The 17172-nt window shown below is 37.4% G+C and overlaps 1 protein-coding gene across 2 annotated transcripts in view; it reads right to left on the bottom strand.

Moving 5' to 3' along the window:
• Positions 1 to 17172, bottom strand: part of CDK6 (cyclin dependent kinase 6) — a 135655-nt gene that overhangs the window by 61899 nt on the left and 56584 nt on the right. For both annotated transcript variants that reach the window (XM_041408441.1, XM_041408442.1), the window contains exon 4: positions 16149 to 16316. In XM_041408441.1, coding sequence (XP_041264375.1) covers positions 16149 to 16316 — 168 coding nt within the window. The remainder of the gene's footprint in view (positions 1 to 16148; positions 16317 to 17172) is intronic.

The following is a 17172-nucleotide window of genomic DNA, read 5'->3' as shown; positions in this document are numbered from 1 at the left end:
AATTCTAAGAACAGCTGTAGTTTTTGTCCATGCTTTTCTGAGTTAATGTCCAAAACTACAGAACAGGATAATCTGTGCACACATTCAGCTGTGTATGACTTCCATTTTCAGAATCCGATAGTTCGATACTGAAGCAGTGCAGAAGGCGATGTCACATGTGACTATACATAGAAAATACACAGAGCCTCCTCACAGCAGGGTGGGAACTCCACCCCCTCGAGGGCCTCAAAAAATCTCTGCAGGGTAAATATATAGCTGATGTTGTAAACACAAAGTAGAGCGAGACAGAATTCAGGAAACTCAGGCTAACTTCAGAAGATGTTTACATTGACTATAAAAACTGAAAATGGTCTTTACATTGAGACAGGCTTCCTTCTTTTCTGGATTAATACAGATTCTTTATTCAAACTTGTCAAAACCTAATGTATACACATTCTAATTTTTAATCTGAATTTACCTGATGCAAGCACTTTTTTTTTCCCCTTAAATTCACTGATTTTACGTAAACTGCTTTTTAACAGTTGCATCTATTATTGCCTGCATCAAATTTTATTTTATAGCATGGAAATATAGCTCTCAGTAGTTTTGCTGATAACTGAAGTTATGGATACATTTTCACTTTTATGCAGCAATAATTCTCAGCTGGCTACTACAATTTTAAATGATGCAAAGTATTATTCAACATTATTTCCAATTCTTGAGCCATTGTAAGATTTTTCATTCTCTTTTGCATTAAAAAATGGATCACTGGCCAGGCTTTAAGAGTTTTAGTATGTTAACTTGTCACTGTCGTGTCAAAAAGAAAAAGGGGGCTGTGTCCTACAAGTACCAATGAGAATTCTGTGGCCAAAACCATGGACTGGATAAGCACTTATATCAATACCATTTTCCAAAGTCCTTGTTGCTCTTTGTATACTCCACTCCTCCAAAGCAGCTTGAATATTTGTTCACAGAATGTTTTTGTAGTTTTCAAACAGAATATGAAAATCTGGAATGAGCTTCTGGCCACAGTGAAGTTAAAAGGATGTTTTCCATCAACTGCGTGGAACCTAGGATTTCATAGCATGGAGATTCAGGATTATTGTACTGGTTTATCATGCCAGTTTCCCATCAGCAAAATTTGAAGCTAAAACCAAACTGGCATAATTTTCTTCTTCATTTCTATCACAAGGTCCTTGGTAGTCAAATTACTATATCTGCAAATACCAAGCTTTGTGTTTAAGACTTAGTTCATAATATAAATACAGTTTTCCTACAAACTCAAAGTTTTCACATTTTTGGAGACTGATATTGATACAAATGGCCTTGATTTCTGTTGAATTTATTCACTTATCCCCTAAATGACTTGAATTAATCTGGCTTCATTGTATGATATTTTTCAGTGTAAAGTGCTTTTAATGTCCTCTGAAATCACAGTTCAAACCATGTTTAAACCTCAAAGCCAACATCCAACAAATCAGGGAAGTCCCTATTGGAAAAACAGGGGAGATTTTGCCCACTCTGTTCAATGTGATTTTTTCTCTATAAAATCTAGTTGCATTTTTCATACACTGTTGGTTTTTTTTTTTTTTTTTCCTTCACAGACTGGTGAAAACTAGTTTTCCAAAACTAGGTTATGCAGTGACTTTGGTCCATTTAACAAGGTCAGACTGTTTATTCTTGACCAAATTCTTTCCCACTGTAAAAAGGTACTTTTAAATGCCACATTCCAAAACAGTGCCAGTAAGTCAATGAAGCATATTTTCCCACAAGAACTGATACCATGCACAGGCCCCTCCTTATTTAATTATTCTAGTGATTAAATTACATAAGGTGCATGATATATTCAGTGTCCCAAATAATTTAAATCTATCAATCTACAGTGCCAGCTGTGCTTTTATTAACTTTAATAGTTTTACTGATTTCAAAGCAACACTGTCTGAGCACCATCAGACAGTAAAAGAAACTAAAAGACATGTAAGCAAAAATTCAAAATATAAAAAAAAACAAACCAAATGCAAAATTCACTGTTGATTTAAAGACAGGCCTTCTTAATTGCCTTATAAATTGGCTTAGTTCATTGAAGCCTTGCTGATCTACTTCAGCTGAAATATGTGACCTAATGCAATAACTGTAAGAATACAAACCACTAAAGCATTTTCAACTTTCAAGCTATGTTTGCAAGCTGGTTTTCATTTTATGGAGCATGAATACAAATATGTAAACAAAATTAAGGAAAACACCATAACATCAAGAAGATACATATCTACCTCTGATCCCTTCTGTTTAGATGCTACAGTGAGCATGTTCTGAGATATGTTTTTTCTTAACATATCATGGAACCCAGGTAATCCCAGCATACTAAAATTCACAGCAAGAATTTTTAAAATTTGCCAGTAATCTTCTTTAGCATTTTAAGAATTAATTGATTCTGTCCTTGCAAATACAGTATGAAGCAGAACTTTGAAGAATTGCATGGAAAGATGTACATACAAATAAAACAGAGTTAAAAGCCATCAGCTACATCTTTTTTTCTGAGAGGTACTGTCAATGGAATTACAGCACCAGTGGTGGAACACATTCTTTGAGGTGATCAGTAATACACTTGCAAGATAGCCAAAACTCCTCTGTCTCAAGTAGACATAAGAAGCAGATATTATTCTTATAGAATATTAGAAGAAATGAAGTCAAATATTCACACTGAAGGTGTTTAAAAACATAGTACAGGAAAGTGTGCTCAACTGTAATTTGATTCCAACAGAGCACCTTAAATATTCACACCCCTCTCCCTCCGACCAATCAAAACAAATTCAAAATCTCTCCTATATGTCTTTTCACAATGTATACATATACAAAACTTTCCCTGTTTTTCAAAGATACAACATCCTCAGGCTGTATTAATTTATGGTATATTTTGCCTGAAAATTTAATCAAAATAGGGAACTTATTCATTTTTACGGTATAGATGAGGGGCAAGAAGATGTAAAATGATGATGGAAGTCATGCATTTGTTTCATTTAATAAAAAAGATGTAGAAAATACTGTTTTCCAGAAAAAATCAAATAGGAGGATATAGTTTTCCTCTAGGACTTATTTCAAGTACTCCACCCAGAAGTTCTCAGCTTTCTCAGCATTTTGCTGTGTATTTTCCTGTTGGTGTCTGTGACTTTAGTGTCTGTATTTGTGCACTGCTTCCCAATGCTTCTCCCATTAGTATTTCCTCAGAAAGAGGAAAGCTCATCATCTGATTCCTGTAAGTGAGTCATGGTCCCTGCAGATCCATGCAGTGTATATGATGCAAATGTAATTATTAGCTCATACCTATACAAAATTAATGCTGAGGCACACTACAGGTTCAATGACTTCTATATGCTATCAGAATGAATATTACATACTGATTCCACATCCTTTTGTGCTGGTCTACAAAGAAACACAGCTAAATTCTTGTTTTGTACGAAAAGCTTCAAAACTGCCGATTCTTGACTTCAGTTTTCTCTTATGTTTGTGTGCAGCTTGCCTGGGATCCTATAACTCGTGAAGAATGAACTCATTACAATGTCTGCTACTGTCTTGGTTCCTTGCTTTGTGTACCTTCAGCTGTCTCAAAAAATTTTCTACCACTACCATCTAGCATTGCCTGATGGGCTTCCCCACTCTGAGCTCCCATCTCATCAATAGCTGTGTGCTCCACTGTGGCTCTCAGCGATACAGTAGCAAGTTGGATCTGTCTTTTGGGAAGCTGCTTAGTGCCTGTACAACCATGGTGTACATATTCTGCACTTGTTTTCCATTTTCTCCATGTCCTCCACTGAATACAATTCTTCCTCTAGGTTAAGAAGGGATTTTCCACTCCACAAATGTGGAACAGTTTAAGAAGCATCGCTGAATCTTCCTTTCACTGATACCTGTAGTTATCAGCAGTTATCAGCTGATGTTTCTCCACACTCCTCACAGATTCTGTATCTCACCTCTAACTTCCGAACTACTACTACTACTACTACTACTACTACTACTACTACTACTACTACTACTACTACTATCTGCTATCATCACTGTGCTATCCAAATACGATTTTACATTCCACATGCCAGAAAACTTTTCATCTCATGTATCATAATGCTCTTGTCTGGAAGCTTCTCACAGAGCAGAGGATCTATTCCAGCTGCCCCAGTGGATAAGCCATATACATTTACATTTACTTCTGTAAACTGCATGAAAAGAGAATATAAAAATCTTTTGAGGATGCTTTTTTTTTTTGCTATTTTTTTTACTATATTTGCATATATTTTGCTATATATTTTTCATGGTTCTACTTAATGTTGCACTAGCAATCAGAACTTCACCAGGGTGTTCAATCTGCCCTGTCCTCAAACTTTCTGTCACACAAATGACAGGGAAGATACTGTAGAGATTTACAGAACACTAATTAAATGTCTGGATTTTGTTGAGTGGTGTAAGATATGATCATCACCCAAACTTGCGCCATTTCTGAGTCAATACTTCCATGGCACTGTAAGCTCTAGGATTTGTACCCAGTATGAATACAAACAGTTCTGAAAGGGTTTTGAAAAGTGACAGGTGAAGGGAGAAGAACTATTTCCAACTGAAATAGTTAAAATTAACTGAAAATTAAAAACTCTGACTGTTGTTAACTTATTCAGCTTTTCAGCTCAAATCATTTTTCAATGCTGAAATGCATAAATAAATGTTCTCTAATGTCCAGTACAGGCGAGTGGCTATGGTAGACAGTTCTGTAGAGCTGCAAGTTTCATGTCTTCATATCTTCATGGGGAGTGGAAACTCCCCCAGCCACAGATTGTGTGTGCAAAGTAAAAGATCTCTTTTGGAAGCATTTCACTGTCCACTAAGCATTTTTCCTCCTGTTCCACACAATATGTTTTTTCAGACCCTTTGTGCTAGGAATAATGCTGTTAAAAATGTTTCTTTCAAACCCAGGTAATTTACCCTAAGTATAGCAGAAGAATCTGAGCAGTACAGGAGAAAGAAATACTACGGACTATCTTTTCCACTAGCTACACTGTTCCTGTCCCAGCCAAAGAACTCTTGCTCTGAATTGCCTCCTGAGTTTTTCTGATAGTGCACTTTTTTCCACATCCTTTGGACTTGCTTGACACTACATACTTATAGGAGTTCAGGTGAAAAGCAAGTAGTACAGCATTAAGAGTACTATTTATTCACTGTAATAAACAATTCTCATAAGATAAGGGTGTTAATAATTTTGGATGATAATAGCCATAAAATAATTTTGGATGATAACAGCCATAATAATATCGTGCAGTTATTTCTGAATCACAGCTAAGGGTAAAACCCAAGAACTAGCTGAAATCTCTTTCTCTACATATTTATTCAAAACTTATTTCTTCTTTCCTGCCAGTGAACAATGAACTAGCTGTTTACATGGCAGGTTTCCATGGTTACAATCTTGCATTTGGGGCCCACATGGTACAACCTATATCACTGGTACATCAAAAAATATCTCCTGCTTCCTAAGCAGAAAGTCCCTACTCTCGTTATTCCTCGTTTAAATCCACAACATGACCTCAGAACTCAATCAGCATGAACTTGCAGGTGGGTTGTTTTCCCTCCTTTTTTTTGCATCAGTTTTCTCCTGTTTCTGTGCTTAGTAGATTAATTGCTCATGTTTCTTAACGCTAGTTTGTTTTGGTTTTTTATTATCTGTTCTTTGTCACTCAGGCCCAGTAAATGATGAAAACTCTGAGCCTGTTTCAAATCACTCTTAACTTTAAAAGCAAAAATGTACTGAGTCTTCAAATAGTATGCAGTCATTTTTTAATTATTTTTTTTCTTCTTTACTGGAAAGCTACTACCAAGATGCCGATGTCATTACGATAGTTGCCCTGGAGAGCAGAACAGCTTGCTGACTGCAAACGAATTATCCACAGATCAGCTCTTCCATGCTGATCACAAGTTAATGGGTATTTTCATAGACTGCATCTGTAGAACAAGTTTTCCTTGCATTCATTGCAGAAAGAGCAAAATCCAATGAAATGGTTAATTTATCCACTCCTTTAGCTGTTCTGATCCACACTTGAATTCTACAGACTTCAGCAGTAGACAACTGTGTGCATTTTAGAACCCTTGTAAGTTTTATCTTCAAATCTCCTTGTTTATTCAAATCTCCTTTAACAAATCTGATACTTAATTTTTTAGCATGTCTCATTCAGTAACTAATCTATGACAGTTCTGCGTATTTCATAGAAGCAGTTATGCATTTTATTAGACCAATTTCAACTATAGTCACTCCTCTGACAGACCTAAACAAAAACTCAAGCCCTTGCTTGTACCTCCAAGTTCTGACTTCCAGTCAGGTGCAATTTACTGAACTATATTGGGAGTTTTTATATATAATAAGATGTCCTGGCTGATTTTGTACTTGTGAAAAGCATTCTGCAGTCATCTTTCATGACACTTATATTCCACTGAATTATTTCTTAATCTTGGCACTTACATGGCTTTTTCCTTTTTTATAAACCCTAGTATTTTCACTACGTACAAACAAAGCTAGTTTATCTGATCAGAATCTCTTTTGCCATTGTTTTTTAAACATATAATTGTTCTGGAGTTTCAGAGAAGCAGATTCTAACTGTATAATCTGATTCCTTTCAATAAGAAAACATTCCATCTCCATGGCAAATCCTACAAATCCCCAGAGTCCTTTTGGCTTCTTTGCTTTACCTTGACTACAAACCCCCATCACTGTCAGCCTCTGTGGCATCTGTGTGTCGTAAGAATGCAAGTGTCCTTGGGTGTCTCTCTCTTCTTCCTCTCTGAAGCTTTCAGTACCCAATCCTGCTAGAACTGATGGCTGTCCTTGACATATTATATCATGGCCTTACAGTGGACCTGAGCAGCTGAGGCCAAGTATAAGTGCTCAAGTGCTGACAGAGCTGGGCTGCTTAGAAAGGTTACCAGAAGTCTCCTTTCTGTTCCTTTTCCTCACCATACATATCGTGTACAATACTGAAATAAGCTTCCCTGGAACCTTCACTAGGCATTTCTATTATTTGAGCTGGGAAAATGTAAAGTCTACAGGATGCACAAAAATTATAAACGGTCTCCTGCTGGGTTCATTTTTAGGTCCAGGTGTTTACTTCCACAGTAGTCTATGTTCCTGCTTACTTGTGTGCGCTGATTTTTCTGCTCAAGTCATTTTTGAACGTTATTTTTGTTAATGACTTCCAAACTTATCTAAGCTTTTCTGGCATCCCCGGTTTCATGGAAGGTCCGACCAGGTTGGTTGTCATTTATTGATGCAACTTGCCAGGATCATCCCATTTCCAGATGGGCAACATTGTAACCAGACTTCCCACTCCGTCTGGAATTTTCTCAACTCGCTGTCCCAACAAGGATTCAATTCTTTCATCCCTAACTGTGAAACTTTCAGGTTGTATTTTTGCTTCTTTAGTGAAGGGTCTCTCTTTTACATCTCATTTTTATTTTTTGTTCTTTCATAGCCTTTATTTAAATTGTAGCCACCTCTGGTTTTGAAGACTAGGTCCATTATTTGCTCTGTCTCATCTTAATAAAGTTTCATGAGTTCTTTATTTGGAAAATCCCTCTGGCCTGCTGATGGCTGTTTCCATGATGAGTGGAGCTCATGAAGTGCATTTCTGAAAAAGCTGACTATATAATACACATCAAATCTTGAAGGGGCAAATACTGAGATATGGAACTGGAACAGACCACCACAGTTATCAAAATTTGCCAACTTGCATCACAGAAATTTGCCATGCTCACTTTCTAAGTTATTTATATTTCTTGCCTGCAGTGGCCCTACTGTAGGATATTTCAGAATCTCACTACTTCTCTTCTAATTTTCTGACAAAAGTTATTTATTTGAAGTTATATAAGTTACTTTAAACTAAGTAGTTCTCATGCCATCACTTTTTTTTTTAATGTGTTCTCCCTATCTGGGTCCTTGATGACATTTTTAGGCATCAATTGTATTTACTGTTATGATTCATTTTGTTAAAGTAGTTCAGATTCTTCTTTCCTCACAGAAAGAGTGTCTCTTGTTCTCTGATTGTTACACAGAAATCTGTCCTTCCCCATGACTGGTCCTGTCAAAAAACATCTCTCAGCCACAGAGAAACTGAGCAGCTTACAGTACTCTAGATGAGATCTGATCAACTAATTTGTGTTGTGGCATCAGTATTTTATTATTTCTTATAAATTATCCTGCATGTAACAGTCTACATTTTCATATGCTCTTTTCATGCACCTAAATGATAACTCATTGATAACTCATGTGACCTCTGCAGCTTACTACCAAGCCATTTGCAGGGTCCCAAAACTGAAGAATTAATCTTGTAGCTCAGTAAATCTTTTAGCATAACATATCTTCATCTGGATATATCCACTGAAATGTTGAAAATGAGGAATCTAGATAAATATAGTTGAATTCTTTGGTGCCCTGTAATTTAATGAAATCTGGAAAATCTAAGGCTAATACACTTCCACTATTTATCAAATTATTTATCTCACCACATTTTGCAAGGATGAATGTATTACAGCTATAGGTAACTGACTTCTTTAATGCAAATACAAGGCACTGGTCAGCTGCTACCATTTAGCCTACAATAACAAAGAATATAATGGAGTTAAGTTAAGAATGGGACATTGAAGGCTGGACATCAAGGAAACTTTCTGAAAGTGATTATATAGAAGTTTTTGAATAGGCTCCCATGGGAAGCGATGGAAACCCTATTTCTGGGCACATTAAATTTATGGGCAAAACATTAGAAACGCAACAGAGAACAATTTTACTTCTTTCACTGGACTAGATGATTTCTCATTTCTTCTCCTTTTGAGCTCAAGAATTCCACACCAGCAATTGTGAACCAGTACATTGTTACAGTACAGGCTAAGAGGAATTTCCAGGGCTATACCTGTACAAGGGAATTCTCAATTAGAAAAGTCTCCTACAGCAGGACTTTGGCCAATGAGAAGAGAACATTTACAGTTACTTCCCTGCCACTGCAAAAAAGTGCCAACAACTCGTTTTTATTACACATTAAGCCCTAAGAGCATTTCTGTCAGCACTGCAGGGACACCTGCCTTCGCTCTGGAGTAGCAGGAGCTCCAAGGACAGTTTGCTACTTGGCCTGTTTCTCTTGCTTTGGATGTCTCACATTCAAGTACCAAACAGGCCCATGCCTGCTTATTCTATGTGCTCTGATAAGAACATAACCTGAGGCTGTATTTTAGTGTTTCAGGATGGTTTGAAATTATGTGGGAACAGTTTTGTAAATACACAGGGAGAAACCTTGTCAAACAATCAAGTTGTTTTTACAATCCAACCCACTTAATTATCTCTGGGAGTAGATGTAAAAACAGAGCCACTTAAATCAACAGAAAAATAGTACAGAGAAGATGTAAATCACTGGGTGGGGGAAATGCACCACATATTTTTACATCTGAAAACAGGAGACAGAAGTATGGTCACACAAAAGCAGGATGCTCTTTTATAACATAGAGAAAATACGCAGTAGGAATTTTCTCCCTTCCTTTCTCTCTTTTACAACTTCTGCCATGATTTTTTTAGCAGACTGAGCATGACCTGTTCCTTATGAAGCCAGTTCTACATCCTACAGTTTGTTCAACAGATATTTTTTTGAAACTTCTAATGCAGTACTGCACCATTAGTAACATCTACTGGATCTTCTTAAGTGAAGGAGAGAAGAGGAGAGAAAGAGGAGAAGAGAAGAGAAGAGAAGAGAAGAGAAGAGAAGAGAAGAGCATGCTATTTTATCTTCACATAACATGTAAGCAGAATAGTTTATGAAAGATGGGTACTTCAGTAATTTTTATAGACAATGATCTAGAAATTGCTACATTTCTGATTGCTGAGAGCTTTTTGTTCTCTTTCTCCTGAGCATCCTCTCTTAAACATTACTCTTTCATAGAGCACATAGTCAACCTTTCGTCCAGCCCAGCAGAAACTTTCTTTGTTCTGATATAAACTGTGCTCAAGGTTGCACTTGTTTTCCTTTTTTTTTTTTTTTTTTTTTCCCCACCAGTATGAGATACATTTATTCTGCAGGCTTGCACTGGTGCAGCTGCAGTGTTGCAAAACATGCTCAGCTCAGTGTGGACAACCTCTGTCCTCACATATCATATATTTTAATCTCTGCAACTCTGGAAAGGGGTTTTCTGGAAAAGGGCACAGAAAATATTCCCATGTGAAGCCAATTTGCTTGTTTACTGTGAAATAATTTACTTTCTCTGAAAGATTAAAAGATAGGCTTTTTGTGGTTCATGATAAACCTGGGTCTGAATCAGAGCAGAGGGCTGCATTCCCTGCATTCCTGACAGGTCTCAGGGGTGAGTCCTGGCATCAGCTGCAGAGGAACAGCACAGAGCACTGAATGCAGGTCTTGGCACCGTGGGGGTAAAAAAATACTTCAAACACTGATACAGATGCCCTCAGAAGTTTTGTTACAGTCAGGTACAGTAATAGCCTTAAATGAACCAGATGGCTGGTTCATCTAACACCTTCAGAACAGTGTAAATCAGCATGAGCTGCAAGGTTTTGAAAAACATTTCTGACTTTTAATTACTTTAGTTATTCGAGGCCTCAGCTGAATACTTCAGATGTGGTTTCATAACTGATTCTAACAAACCTAAGATGGTGATGTCTAGGGAGTGGACGACCCCATCTTTCTGCTCACCCTCCCCTGTGTGTCAGTGCTTTCAGTCTTGTGGCCACGCAGTGATTTGCATCTACTAAGCCACCTGGAAATTAGTAACTACTTTATACAGGGTTCATTTTCAGTCAGACTGCAAGGGACAACCAGGAATGCCAAAGAAAGGGAAGTGATGGAAGTGTGCAGCCAAAAGCAGGGCCACCCTTTCAGCAGCAGTAGAAATGTTACATCTACTTACACTGTGAAACCGCACCTGTAGGTTATTTCTATAACAGGTCTCTAGAAGTAACAACCTTGTCATAAATCCTCTGTCTTTGTGAGAGCAGCTAGTACAACTCTTCCAGACAAGCCTTAAAAATTTAAAGGTTCTTTTGATGGGCAACAAAAATTAAGTTGGTTTTGCAAATTATCTTATATGATTATGATGTAGATGAATAAGAAGCTTCTAATTTCCTAACTTTGTTAATGTGTCTTTCCATACTGCCCTTTGATTAATATTGTGACATTGAACGATCTGTTTTGTCATCATTATTTTCATATAAATCTGGGTCTTCTTAGTGAAAATGTCATCTGAGTAAAGGCAGCATAAATATATATTAAAATATTTTTAGTTATCTGAAGACCTTACAGTCAACATGCTGATAAAGATTTTTGTTCTTAAGGTGACTCCAGATATAAATCACTCATTTTATATGATAGAAATAACCTTCCTAGAGGGTGTTGGAAGGATGAAATAAATATCCAGATGTTAAATTATCAGAAAAATTCACTAATTTTTTCACAAAGCCAGACACATAGACTTTTCATGCAGAACTGTGTATTAGTAGGGAACACAGATTTTCCTTAAATAAGACAATGACTTTGATCTTACTGCACTTCTAAATAGCCACAAACTCTCAGCAGCAGCACTGACAAGCTCAAACCCACTTATTTTGATCCACTGGATGGCTGTGTCTCATTTTTCTTTCCAGAGACATTTAGGTGGACTAGACAAATGCACCATAATTAAAGAACTGGAGATGAAACATGGAGATGAGAACTGGCCCAGACCTCAGGTGATGTGCTTCCTCACAGCAGTGAAGGGCAAACCAGAACAATGTAAATTCCACCAGTTGGAGGGGGAAGAGTTATGATCTTCTTAAATCATGAATGAGGTAAAATCAAGTATCACTGTACTGATTTGTACTGATTTCATTAGGACACTCTTTAACACTTAGTTTAACCAGTGGCAGGGTGTTGCTTAATTTCCATAGGTCTCCTCTGATGTCTGATGGTAACAGGGAGCTTTAAACAGATTGCTGAATCAGGTCGATTTAGGGATCGTCAATGGACCTCAGGTTAAAGCTGCACTGCAAGAGACTCAAAAGAGGCGGCCATAAAAAAAGAGGGGAAAAATGACAAAAAAACGAGGCCAAAAAAAAAAAAAAAAATTGACTGGGTTCTCATCAATCATATTGCCTCAGAAAACCATTTACATTTACATTATTTACTAACAGAGAGCATTTACTGGAAAATTACAATGCAACAGTGGGCAGGAAACAGAGAAGTACTCATTCCTCTTTGGAAGAGTTTTTCTGTCATTTTTTGGGTTTGTTGCTGTTACTAACTTATATATTTGTTTTTACAAAGTAAGCCCCTTTAGTGAAAATTATTTTATGCTCCCTTGCTACTGTACCAACAAAATGAAATCCAAGTTCTTGCATGATGTGACATGTAAACCATTTGCGCTGAAGTGACTGCCAGAAATGGATGGAAAGTTTTTATCCTGAAGAAATACTCAAATAAAATGCTAGCATAGTCTAAAATTATTTCCTGAAAGGATCTGCACAATATTTTGTGTCCTCTCTTTTCAGGACATCTGTTTAGTTGGGTCTAGTATGCAACAACTTACAGCACCAGCAGAGAAAGTGATGTGTTTTCCCTTCTGTGTTGGGTAAATCTGAAAACAAGTGAGTTCCTTTAAAAAGAAGACATAAACCAATTTTTTTGGCATTTTATGAGGAAAAAAACCCCAGTGTGCTGACATCTAAGGTAAAGCATGCATGTTTTCAAAGAAAGTATTATAAGTGTGTTACAAACACTAACATTTTGCCAGTTTCACTCAAGATCCTGATACAGACCAGGTTTTAAGAGCTGGATAGCCTCAGCTCCATCTAGATGCTCTGGTCACAACTGCATGCACTTATCTCACTTAACATTCCTGTATACTATGATTCAGCTTCATTTCCTTTCTTTAATGCAGTCAAAAGTCATCAGAAATAGATAAATGGATTATTCCTTTTTGATAAGATATCTTCAGATTTTCCAGACACCCAATTGCTCCTTTGCTCAGAGAAGTTAGAACTGAGCATCCATTTTTCTGCACCAGGAAAAATGTGACAGTTCATTAGCTTTTGCTATCCAACTCTAAAATTACAGTCACATCAATCTACCTCCTCTGTCCTATGGAGCTCCTATGTTATCACATGGCTATTCAAAATTTCCCCAAGGGCCAAGACCAACACTTGGAAAAGAGTCTAACTTTGCACAAAACCAAAAGCATGCCCTGTAACCCACCAGCTCAGACACCCTGCCCAACCTCATTCTCCCTAGTGCTGTTATTTCAGACTCCTATCAGGTCTCAGTCTGAACACAGCTGGGAGCAGTGATCTCCACCCTGCCCCCCAGCTTGTGTAAGCTTAGTTTCAATCTTTTATTCATTCATTCATTCACTGACAGAATTATGAAGAGGTTTCTTTAAATGACAGCAATATGCTTGGACTACCGGTCTGCCAGAAGGATTCTTCAGCATTGTGTAAATAACCAGCTGTTAGAGAGAGACTGCTTTGAAGTTACCATTTGTTGCACCCACAGCACTTGGGCTGGATCAGTTTTTACTGGGCTACTTTCATGGCAAGCTCTTTTTGTCTCATCTGAAGAGTTTCTTTGTGAGCAATGAATGAGGATGCATCTTGGGAAGGGTCTGATACTTCAAAAGATGATTCTTGTAGTTTTATCTTGCAGTAAGCTTCTTCTCTGAAGGAAACGCTGCAGAGCCCTTGTATTGATCACAATCATAGTCTTTTATCACTGGGCTGTCTGCACTATCACTATCCAAAGCAAATCTTTGCAAGCTGTGACTTTTATTAATTGATATATGCATAGGTATATTCTGTCTTTTATAATGCAACACACTTTTTTTCTGCAAACACTTCAAAACAAGCTGGTCTTGCTTAAGTCCATGGAAGTTTACTCCCTCTCTGGTGAATAACTGCAATTTAGACTATTTTTTGGATAGTAAAGTCAAGAATGTCTTTATGTTTAAAAACCAGAAGTTTAGGGGTTTGGAGCTGTTTTGTTTAGCTGTGTTTCCTGTACTAAGTTTCAATGGAGGTAAAAACAAAGCAGCATTTGCACACCTAAGCAGCTAGCCAAAGGTGGAAGTTAAAATCAGAAAAGGAAAACTGACAGCTAAAACACATTTAATAAAAGTTTCTAACCTGTGGTCACTTTGTAGGAGCAGTGAAGACTGACATTTAAAACCATACCACATTTAGCGCATTCTAAGCAACACATCCCTATAGTTTCCTACATACTCAGACACAAGTTTATTTCAAAGATGTTGAAAACTGTTTTAAAATACTTATTAATTTATAACTTGACTTTTAAACTATTAATTTTTTAATTTAAGAAGACCAATGTCATAGCTGGTTTTGTCTTTTTTTTTACTTGCATCTATGCCCATATACTTGATTTATCCCTGATCACAGAATAATTCAACTATTTTAATACTCTTTAGCTTAGCTGCAATGACACTTGGATGCTTATCTGAACACAGTACAAACCTGCATGTGGATAATCCCTTAAGCTGAACATCTCTTGCCCACAGCAGCACCAAGAGAATCAGCCCATGGGTTTTAACACATGATTTCTAGCATGCAAGTATTAGATATTTGAGCAAATGTGCATACTTTACAAAGTAATCCTGGCAGTGCTCTCTTTTGTTGTGGTAGATTTCTGGGTGTTTTAAACTTCCTTCCTAAGAAGTCTACATGGTCATGGAAAAACTCCTGCTCAGTTCTGTATGTATTTTTTCCTCATTTCAATGCAGAACTTTTCAAAAATGTCCTGCTGAAAACCTTGTACCATTCTGCAATTCTAGCTTAAATGACTTTATGTGTGAACAGAAACACTCCTTGAAGCTGCTACTGACTGGTAGCTGGGAAACATAAGAGCAATTCAGGAAGAACCTTTCTCTCCTTTTCTTCTGCTTTGAGTTACACGACCAGTCTTCCCAGCATCCAGATTCTTTCACCGTCGGATTAGACTACATCCCACAGGCAATGAAAAAAACCTAGCCCTAAAACACAGGTTGACATATGTTTTACGTGGCAAGGATACTTTCCTATGTTTAGCAAGATGATGTAATTTTCTGTTGCTTCCTGCCTTCGTTCACTCTGAAGCTAGATGTCCACAGTTGCATCACATGACAATGGGAAGACCCTTGCACAAACAAACAATGAGAACGAATTGCTTCTCATCAACATGAGCCAGGTAATTTTTACGGTATGGTATAGAATGCAAAATGGATCCTTTCAGTTTCTCTTTTCAGCAGTTCTGCCTTTTCTGTCTTTATGGTGACAGTCACTGTCATGGCAGTTGGGATACTCAGAATAGAAAAAGGAAACAAAAAAAATCATGAGCAGGCAACAAACCTGAAAGATACCCAACGTGCACACAGCATGGCAGCTCAATATGCTCCAGAGATGCTGTGCCAAGCTACAGCAGCTGATTCTGGGGGCAGGGCCAGCAAGCGTGGAAATGGGGTCAAAAAGCAAAGAGCTGGCAGGATTTCTCCAGCATTAATGGAGGAGAGAGATAAATCTGCAAGTGAGCTCATGTCTGAGCCAAGGACAACCAGGAGAGCTGGTGGAAGAGGGGCAACAGTGGGAGGAGACCTGGTGATACTGGGGGTCCTCTTTAACATCTGGCTTTGGAAACAGCTGTGATTTTGGCTGCCAAGTCCACTTGAGCTTCCTCCAGCACAACCTTATTTAGAATCATTCAATAACATATGGAAGGAAGCACTGAATGCATATTCACAGAGGTGGAAAATCAGAGCACAATGGTGTGGCATTTTCACAAGTATCTGGAGTTTTTTCAGACAAAATACCTGGGATTCAGCAAGAGCTTCATGTTAAAATGGATACTTCAGAAACTTTAACCATGCCTGTCTGACTTAATTTACACAGGAAGTCAGTATCACTACAGAGGCTTAACAGATGTGTTAGTTTCAGAAAACTAACACATACTTATTCCTCTGTAATTAGTCACGATGGAATTAAAGCCAGTAGTCAGTAAGTGAATATTGATTACAACGTAATCACCGCAAGTTCAATCCTGGCTGGAAAGCAATTGTTTTCAGAGACACAAGTAACTTCAGTTGCAGACATGGTTCACACTGCTATGCTAACAGAAAAATAAAAGCCTTCAGAAACTTACCACTGAGGTAAGAGCCATCTGAAAACTGTAGATTCGTGCAAGGCCAAAGTCAGCTAGCTTTATCTGCCCGTTGCTGGTTACAAGGATATTTTGGGGTTTCAGATCCCGATGCACCACACGATGCGAATGCAGAAAATCCAGTCCCCGAAACAGCTGAAGCATCATATCCTATATAAAAAGAAGAAATCAATATGCAGTTATCAAGACAAGGTGGCAGGCAAACAAGTAAATCACCTGTTATAATCTGAAAAACTAATTTAATAAATATTGACTTAAATACGTGCACAGGAGATAAAACCAACTTTTCATATAAAATGGACAGGATGTTGCTAGAATGAATGGAATTGAACCAATGCCCTCATCGAGTTAATGTATGGTTTCTAGTTGAATTATCTGAGGCTGATTAACAGTGGTATAAAGATTAATCAATATACTTTAAAAAATAGCAAAAGTATGTTTCTAAATCCCTGGACAACTTCAAGAATGCTGTCCAAGTAAGAAAAATACACAGCAGTTTTTTGCTCTTAACTTTAAACCACATGCCACTTTGCATTCTCACCAGCTTATGCTTTGCCCTGCCATGGTGAAGTGAAATTTTATCACTCATTTTAACAGGCACAAGGATCTTTTTCAAAAAGAAAAACTGTTTAAATGGGAAATTTAATTTTATTTAATGTTATAGAAGGAAAAGGTTCACTTGGCAAAACCTGTTGTATAGAATTTACTGACTAGGACAGAAATTACCTTTAGATGAAAGTTTAGCACTAAAACAGTGTAATAATGATGATTCTGATTCTTCTTTCTCTTTTGTTATAGTGATACAATCTTCCATGACATTTCCACAGCTGAAGAAACTATTTTATCTGTACTCATGTTTTGACAATCTTAGTAATGTGAAAAGAATGAACCAGCAGACTCAAAACCAAATACTAGAAATCCCCTGCATTCCAAATTAGAAGGATACTGTCAACTTGAAAATTATATTTGCAGAACAGGCAGTTACAAGAAGATGCTGCAATAAGAA

Source organism: Onychostruthus taczanowskii, unplaced genomic scaffold (assembly GCF_017590055.1).
Source record: "Onychostruthus taczanowskii isolate IOZ18803 unplaced genomic scaffold, ASM1759005v1 scaffold3, whole genome shotgun sequence".
Lineage (NCBI taxonomy): Eukaryota > Metazoa > Chordata > Aves > Passeriformes > Passeridae > Onychostruthus > Onychostruthus taczanowskii.
The sequence above is the reverse complement of the archived record's forward strand: the minus strand, read 5'-3'. Positions and strand labels throughout refer to the sequence as shown.